Source organism: Egretta garzetta, unplaced genomic scaffold (assembly GCF_000687185.1).
Source record: "Egretta garzetta isolate BGI_Z169 unplaced genomic scaffold, ASM68718v1 scaffold313, whole genome shotgun sequence".
Classification (NCBI taxonomy): domain Eukaryota; kingdom Metazoa; phylum Chordata; class Aves; order Pelecaniformes; family Ardeidae; genus Egretta; species Egretta garzetta.
In genome coordinates, this window is record NW_009259063.1 from 401641 (window position 1) to 410673 (window position 9033).

Consider the following 9033-nt stretch of genomic DNA (forward strand, 5'->3'; position numbering starts at 1 on the left):
CAGTTAGTATGTGAGTTCTGCAGGCAAAAATTATTGCAATGCAATTTCTTCTTTTTCCTGTAAAATCACACATATCTGCCCTGCAGGGATTTTGTTGTTCAGTGGACTACATTGCGGGTTCAGGAAAAAAAAATTCATTTATATGTAAATACAACCTGAAGGCTGCAAATACCCAAGCTGCTTCAAAGACAGAGGGCATGTACATGAAAACAAATGGACCTGTTGTGGTTAGAAAATTCATAGTTTACCCTAATAGGGGAAAAAAATAAATGAGGTTGTCTTTGAAACCTTATAGGTCAGCATTTCAGACTTCTGTATTTGTGCTCCAATTAAAGTAGAAAATGGAAAAGCTTCTGGATATTTACTATTTTTAAGCCAACTTGAGAGGAGAGAAGCAGAAACAATATTTTTCATGTGTTCTATTAGCAAATTACGTGCCATGAATAAGTTTATTTTTGTTTGGCTTGTACATAGGTTTGTGTGAGTTTTGTTTGGTTTGGAGGGGGATGTGAGTTTCTGGCAATAGTTACATTTCTTTCTTTTTCTCTATGTTAAATGAAAAGAAAATTTTCAAGAAAACTGCAAGTAGAAATGGTTTCTGTGGGCCTCACAGCAGTGTCTCACAAAATGCTGGGAGGTGCAGGAAATCCAGCAGTCAAAAGCAGAAGAGAGGGAGGGGGAGAATGTCGATGTTTGTGGTGTCTTGCAGCAGCATTTGGTTTAGTTAATTTTTGTTTCTTGATACAGTAAAAATATTTCCTTGCTGAAGTACTTTGATTTGGACTTAAAATAGCATAAGTTGTTTCAAGATAAGTTTACATTAACTACCACGAATGCCTCACTTACCTGTCACTGTTGCTGGAGAACCAACTCTTAGCTCCTACTTAAGCATCTTCTACTCTAGCAAGGGAAAATGTAATTTGTTTTTATAGCTGTTAGAAGAGCCTGTGATAAAAAGAAACCAGTGCCTCCTCTAATAAGTATTGAAGCCCAAACCTGTGCAATTTGTAATAAGTGTAGTCTATCCTCTTAAAAATGTACTGGGGATTTATGCACTAAACTCAGATTAATGCTAATAGGAGTTACCTAAATAAATCCTCTGGTGCAGTGATAGGATAATAGATCATTTATTTAGTGTTGCTCTTCACATTGACTTTGTTTTATTTCTGTTTTGTTTTGTTTTGTTTTTTTAAATGAAAACAAAATGGGGATTGGAGTTTATGGTATAAGGAACTTGTTTTCCTTCCTCTCTGTAGGTGTGCTTCTAAGAAGAGCATTGACCATGAGGAAGCCCACATGTTAGTCAGTTTTTACTAAACCCACCGAAGAAAATGAAGCCACGTTTCAGCTTTGCCAGTCCTTTTACCACCACTGTTGGCTGAATGAGAAATGGTCGTGTGATTATGCTGACAGCCCAGCATGCATTTGGTAGACCTGTGGTTAACTCGTTCCCTCTCCATGTGTCTGCTCTTACAAAGTTTTGTCCTCATGATACTGTGCTTTCATTCTGCCAGTATGTGCCCAAAAGGCTGCCTCTGTTCTCACTCCGGAGGTCTGAACGTCAGCTGTAGCAATGCAAACCTCAAGGAAATACCCAGAGATCTTCCTCCAGAAACAGTCTTACTTTATTTGGACTCCAATCAGATAACATCTATCCCCAATGAAATTTTTAAGGACTTGCACCAACTGAGAGTCCTCAATTTATCAAAAAATGGGATTGAGTTTATAGATGAACATGCCTTTAAAGGGGTGGCAGAAACCTTGCAGACTCTGGATTTGTCTGACAACCGGATTCAAAGCGTGCACAAAAACGCTTTCAACAACTTGAAGGCCAGAGCCAGAATTGCAAACAATCCCTGGCACTGTGACTGCACGCTGCAGCAGGTGTTGAGGAGCATGGCCTCCAACCACGAGACGGCCAACAACGTCATCTGCAAGACTTCTGTGCTGGATGAACATGCGGGGAGACCCTTCCTCAATGCTGCCAACGATGCTGACCTCTGCAACCTTCCTAAAAAGACTACCGATTACGCCATGCTGGTCACCATGTTTGGCTGGTTCACCATGGTGATCTCGTATGTGGTTTATTACGTCCGGCAAAATCAGGAGGATGCAAGGAGGCACCTTGAGTACTTGAAATCCCTGCCAAGCAGGCAAAAGAAACCAGACGAAGCCGATGACATTAGCACTGTGGTATAGTATTCTGAATACAATGACTGCCTTTGTGACGGAAACTAGATTTGGATGACACTAAAACCAGAGGTTTACTTCTAACGTTCATTGTAAACATTAAGACTTCTGGGGTTTTATTCTGTTTAACTGAATTACGCCACTGTTGAGCTTTCTAACAGAAAGTTTTGTCTGGGTGGTATACTTCAATTATTTCTCTGGTGGTATTCTAAAGCAAGTGAATTAATATGTAAACGTTAGTTTAGACCCATTCCACTATTTAATAATGAAATTTATTTTTTTAATTTAAAAACCAAATAAAAGCTTAAATTTGAACCATGTAAAACAGAGTAATTTATTGATCAGAAACCTGTCCAGTGCCAGAACACACTTGGTTTGATCAGTGCTTATGAGGTAGAAGAGAGGAGCAATGACGAAGTTGCCTGTGAGATGTCCAGGAGCGGATGGTCCCCAAAGGGCACTTCTCTCCCTGGGCTGCAAGGTGAAGAGTTGGTGAATGGTAGCCCATTTTGGGGGCTGCTTGTCGTGACAGGAGAGGGGCTTGGTGTGGGGAGAGCAGAATGACCCCACTACAGGTGTAAGGGACCAAAGCTTGGGTAAGATCCAGAGGGCGTTTCGGCAGCACTGTGGAGGAGCCAACATGATGGAGCTGCATTGCAGGATGTCGAAAAGAAGTAAGTGGGGAAACATGGGTTTTCATCTTACACTCTCCCATGAGCTTCAGGCAGGTGTCCCCAGGTGACCCTCCCCTGGGGAGGACAGCAAGAAAGCCAGAGCAAATGCAGTGTACTGTTCAAACTACAGTACCACTAGTGATGGAGAAAAAAATCAGTTAAATAAAATTAGTATTTTTAATCTGTATATTGGTTAGTAACTAAAAGTGGCTTTAGTTTTTTAGGGTGCAGCCTTTTTTGAAAAGCTGAATGAAATAAGTGACTGTATAGGCTGGGCATATTCTATTGTGTGCTATAAAATATTTCTGTGTGATTTTATGGATAAATACTTAGGGAAATATAAAGCCCATGCAGTTAAACTCAGACTTGAATATGAAATGGATATTTTAAAGCTCCACTGTCTTTAAAATCATCATGGTTTTCTGTTTTCATAGATAAAGTTTTCAAAGGGAACAAATTCACAAGAATGTATTCCTCTTGTCCTTTATTACCATAATAAAATGATATTTGTCTCTGGGTCCCTGTAGATCCAGTCTAACTGACATTGGAATATGGATTGTAGAATTGTGGATTAAAAAATGTGTAAAATGCTGCTTTGCAAAAGCAAGTGTTAAAGGACAGCCTAAAAAGAATAAGAAAACTCCAGAGTCATCTCTCCCATTAGATTATCTGTTATTTCTGTTGCAAGTATATTCTTTTTGTATTTTGGAGGGCACAAGGGTTTTTTATCTTATTATTTCAGAGCATTGTTAAAAGAATATCTAAAACTAATTCCAAAACAGGCGAGAGAATAGGGAAAAAAAGACTTTATTTTTTTAAACATGCATAGAGTCAACTTTTTACGTCGTCTTTGTGGGCTGAGCCCTGCCTGGGTAGCTGTTCTTGTGACTGACTTAGCTATTTGCTTTGTTTTATCTTGATGATCAGTTAGGGGCATACTAAGAGAATGCTAGCATCTGTCAAAAAAATATCTGCTGTCTGATATTTCTGCCTCCCCCCTGTCCTCCACCCCGTCCCCCCATAAGTAAAAATTTTATTTTCTAAGGAGAGGAGGCTGTTGATTACACATCCTGCTTAGTTTGCATTTTATACCTTCCTTTTTTCAAGCTCTATCTCACTGAACTTTCCAGCATTGCCAAAGTGCCACCCCCAGCTCCCCAAGCTTTGTGTGGCCTCCTGCAGGAGCCAAAAGCAGTAGGGCTAAAATACGCATGCGAATCTGAAGAGAGCAGGTAAAATGTTATATTGTGCTGACGATATAACAAACCCTCCTAAACGGGACATGTAGTGCCTCTGTGTAGGCAGAGCCAAATTAATTCCTGGTATAATTCCCCCAATTTCTCTAGAATGTCCTTCAGGCAAAAATTTGTCTTGTTTCTATTGCTGTGTTCCCCGAGCACTATTTTGGATCCCAGCTAGTATGCTACTTTCGGAAAAAGCAGGGGGGACTACCTAAAAGAAGGACCTGAGCTGGAGGCACTAACTTAATCAAGAATCCAGTGCTGCTTATTCATAACTAAATGCAGGAATTTCTCCACAAAATTTGGACAAAATTATTTAAACAGCAATATTTACAAAAATCTGGACAGTCTTAAAACACTTAAAAACACTGCAGGTTGCTTTCAAGTAGCATTTAAAAAAACAAACAAACAAAGAAAATCTCTTCCCCAAAACTGACTGAGGAAATTATAAATCTTTAGTTTACCTTTAGTTTTTCCATTTTTTCCACTTTATTTCTTGATCCGTAAGACTGCTTCTGGAGCTGGTACATGTTTGCCCCAGCTGAGCTCCTGACTCTTTGTGTTTAAATCCTGACCAAAACCAATTTAAACCAAGTTAAGCAATACTCTGTAGAAAGGCTCTGGAGGGATGGTTTCATATCAGTTCTTCAGGTCTACTGATTTTCTTTAATTGATTCCCTATCAAACATCTCTCCTTACAGAACGTTTCCATTCTTATTTTAAAGCCAGCACTGAAATCTTTTTAGAATCTGAGAATCAAGGCAATGCTCTGACATCCAATAGGTGCAAACTCATCAGGCCGAATTTAGCTGACAAGGAAAATGAATTAAGTCACTGTTCCTCAGCTGTGTGTATTAGTACTAGCTGTTCCTCAGTGCTAGTATTCCTGGCAACTCAAGCATTCGAGCCACATCGCTTTGTTTCATTGAAAAGAAACAGAAAAAGAAAGATAAAAACCTTTAGCATATGAAGACACTTGTTTTTATCATGTTTATTGCACACCTTTCTGTCCAAAACTACTGTCTGTAGAAAAGCCTACACGCAGCCCTTTGAAGTCAATGGCACAAACTTTGATTGCACAATGCTTCACTGAGTTACCTTATTTACCAAAACAGTTTTGCTCAAAAATGAGTAAATTGGTATATTTTTAGCTGTGCTGCCTTAGTATGTAAATACAATGAAAGGAAATAGGTTTTTCTACATTCACAGGAGATAGTATATGACAGAAAATAGAGAGGGAAATGCATAGCACAGTGATTCTTAATTTTTTTTTCGTTAAGATGCTTCAGGAAAAGCAGGGCTAGGGCTCAAAAGGTTAAATGTGATTCACTACCTGATTTTTTTTTTAATTGCTAGATTTTGTTTCTAAAGGGTAAAGAATAACCCTCAACATTTTTTTTTCTTCAAACTAATGCTGATTTTTCTCTGCTAATTTTCTAGTGTTATGTTCTGCAGGTCAGATCTGTGATTGTGCATTTGGGCTCTGTGTATTTAGGCTCATACTTCATACTTTTATTCTGTTCTCAGGTTTGTATAGAATTAGATACAGATACATCGATGTGCATTATGCTTTTAAGTCTTCAGTAGTAAGATTTTGCACCGCAAGTGCCATAACTTTCAGGGTTTGAGTACGAACAGAAGGTGTGGTTGTGCGGGTTCTGGTCTTCCCAAGGAGGAAAAAGGAGAATTCTGGTTTACCAAAGAGATGCCATACAGAAAATCCACCGCAGTGTTTTTTCAGTTCAAATGGGACAAATCATCAGCATTAGGAAGCAAACAAAAAAAGGGAAAGTAAAAGGAGCAGCTGGAGGCTAAGATGCTTGAAGGTATCATGGAGTTTTGCAGCATGCTTGGAAGTGCAGTGGGGTTTCAGAGTGAACCTAAATCAGTTTTAATGAGGGTGTCCCTCTACTCCCACACCTGGAAAAAAGCTAGCCTTGCTAAACAAGAGTAAGTGAGATCTGAGGAGTTAAAAACATAATCTTGAAATTGTAGGAGTGAAATCTGAAGAAGGAAAATAGAAGTGGGTGAAAATTCTGGTGGGATTAGATGTAAAGCCATAGTATGCCCAAAACAAAAGGGAACATTTTTTTCTAAGTAAATCAGAAACAGGAATCCCATCTTAGCAAAGGCCAAGAGCTAATCAGGTACTGAGGGAGTGCTGTGAATAAATTGGGCAAATGTTCTGAAAAACTAGGCTAGCATGTGAGAAGGGAAAGAAATCATCCTACAAATTCATTACTGCTTAAAATATAAGAAACAAAAATAAGAAGAAATTGTCTGCTTTCTTGAAGGAGGAAACTGAAATTTCCAAAGATCTCAGAATGAGGCAAATGCTGTCCAATGTATTTCTGAGTGATCTGGAAAAGGGAGTTAATAATGAACTGATAACATCTGTGGGTGATAAACAGTTATTGAGGGCAGTCCAACCTACAGCTAACTGTGAAGAAATACAGAAGGTTCTCACATTTCTAAGTTAGCAGATGACGATAAAATGAAGGTTGGATTTGGTGTGAATAATTACAAAGTACTGCAGATGGCACATCCTTAGCTATGAACACAAGGATATTCTCTAAATTGGCTATAATCAAATGGAAAAAACATCTTGGAGGCACAGTAGGAAGCTCTTCAATGACAAACACCAGAAATTATTAGGAGGGAAATAGACAGCCAAACAGTGTGATGGAACAGCATGATAAACCACTGAAAAAAAAAAAAATCTGTGATGAACCCACATCTGAAACATTGCATTCAGTTCAAGTTCTCCTCGTCTCCAAAAAAGTAGATCTGTAGTCCCTAAACTACAGAAGGCGTAGAGAAAGGCAATAAGATAATCAAGGTTATGAAGCTGTTTCCACAGGAGAAGACCTCAAACATCCCCAAGCACGGGGATGAGATGCCAGAAGACGATGCAAAAACTGGAGTGGTACACCAAAGGTAACTTGAGAAGGACTGATCGCCATTTCTTGCAACAGAAAATAGCACAGTTCTGATTGAAGAATACCAGGCAGCAGGTGCTGGGGGTTTTTTGTTATTATTTTTTTTAGAGAGCATGCATTTAAATGATAGGCTGCAGGGTACTGTAGAGAAGAAAACACACATTCAAAGGTAGGACTCTACAAATTCATGGAAGTCAAGGTTGCCAGAGGTTATTTAACACTGCTAACATTGATGTAGATACTCAAGGCTCAAGAAGGAAAGCCTCTGCTCATCCCAGGAAGCAGGGATGGTTTCCCTAGGAAAGGCTCAAACAAGTCTGTGCTTCTCTTATTCTCTCTGAGGTGCTGCTGCAGGTGTTTGTCAAAGAAGGGAAGGTGGGCTTGATTTTATGGCACTGATGCTCTCATGTATCCATCAGGATGCAAACCGTGCTGCGCTGCCCTCCCTGTGAGGCAGGAGGGGGCCTTTGTTGTGCGGACAAGGAGGTTTCACATACATGGAGTGGGAATGAAGTCCAGGAAAGGTAAAATTAAATTGAACCGTTGGCGTCTTCTCGCTGTGAATTGCAGCGCTAACTGCCAGGCAGGGTTCGGGCACTCCACGCCGAGTTGTGCCAAGACTGTGTTAACTAACGGAGTGGCAGCTTTTCACTGGGGACCTGTGGGAAAGTTACTCAGAGATCTTCCCTGACACACTGAGGTGCTTTGATACTACTCTTACAGGTCACCTGGTGGTCCTTCTAAAAAGGATGGGGATTTCCCTATAGGTTCTTCATTAAAAAAAAAAGCCTTGGCTAAAGCCTTTTTTTTCACAAAGAAATCCCTTCATTGTCTGTTTCTTCAAGTGAAAACTGGTGTGATGACTTAATGAAAGTATGAGGACTTCACAGTGCCACTTATGACAGGGAAATACCCTGGCACCTTTAGTTTTGGATTGCCTGGGACAGTGAACTTGAGGAGTGAAACCAACCAACAAGCATTGAAGAGAGCATATGTGCTGTACCATGGCAATATAGGAAGTAGGTGGTTTTTGCATGCCAATACATACACGAGTATGTATGTGTGCAGGTCATCCATACAGCTCTCAAATTCAGTCATATGTCCCTGCAGTTAGTCGCGTGCGTGAGCATGTCAGATACGTGTACACACACGTGCACACGGATGAAACAGGAGCTCCTTTGGATGGTGTCATTTCTGCTATTTAATCATGAAACAGGTTGCTTTGTTGCTTTGAAGCCATGATTCACGCTGCCTCCGAGCCAAGTCCACCTCCATCCTCAGCTTTTCACAGTGCCCCCTGGGTCCCAGCACCAGCTGCACACGACATGAAAGAGAATGGGGTGTCACTGGCACGGCTCATCCTCTTTCTGAGATCCTTCCTCAAATCCATCAGGTACCACATAAAGCTGTTACGGACCTTTGTGAACAACCTTTTGTTTTCCTTCTGGCTCACAGAAAGCAGTATGATTTTCTAGAAAGAAAAATGCTTAGGTGGATGATGTAATGCCTTTTAGCGCAGAAGACACAGTCCTGTTTGTAAAATGTGCAAATGTGGCTGGTGTCCCTGGCGCTCTTCTCTTCTGCACTTGCTAATGAGTAGCTTCTTGGCATTACAGTGTGTTTGGCTGTGTTTTTCTCCTAGGAGATAGTTATGTCCCTTGGAGGAGATTTCTTGAGATGGTTGTGAGTCCGAATACAGCTGCTAAATCCAACAAAATCTCCTGAAAGAAAAATGAGATGGTTTTAAGCTTTCCCTACTGCAGGGAAACTTGAGAAGCAGTTAAGTATTTGGGAATTCAAACATCTGTATTATTCTTAATGCTGCTGTGAGGTTTCAAAGGCACATTGTGAGCATTCTGCTGGTTTGGTGGGGCAGGCTGCAGGCCGATTTCATGAAGACACAACAATCTCTGAAGCCTGTTAGTGGCAGATTAAACTGGGCACTGAGGGGAAAAAAAAACACCAACAAGAAAAGTCCATATGTTCAAC

General features: G+C 40.3%; 1 protein-coding gene across 1 annotated transcript; it reads left to right on the forward strand.

Annotated features, from left to right (window-relative positions):
- The first annotated feature begins 1419 nt into the window (after window positions 1-1419).
- LRRC3B (leucine rich repeat containing 3B) lies at window positions 1420-2199 on the forward strand. Its single transcript, XM_009635140.2, has one exon. The coding sequence runs from the start codon at window positions 1420-1422 to the stop codon at window positions 2197-2199; it is 780 nt and encodes a 259-aa protein (XP_009633435.1).
- The last annotated feature ends 6834 nt before the right edge of the window (window positions 2200-9033 follow it).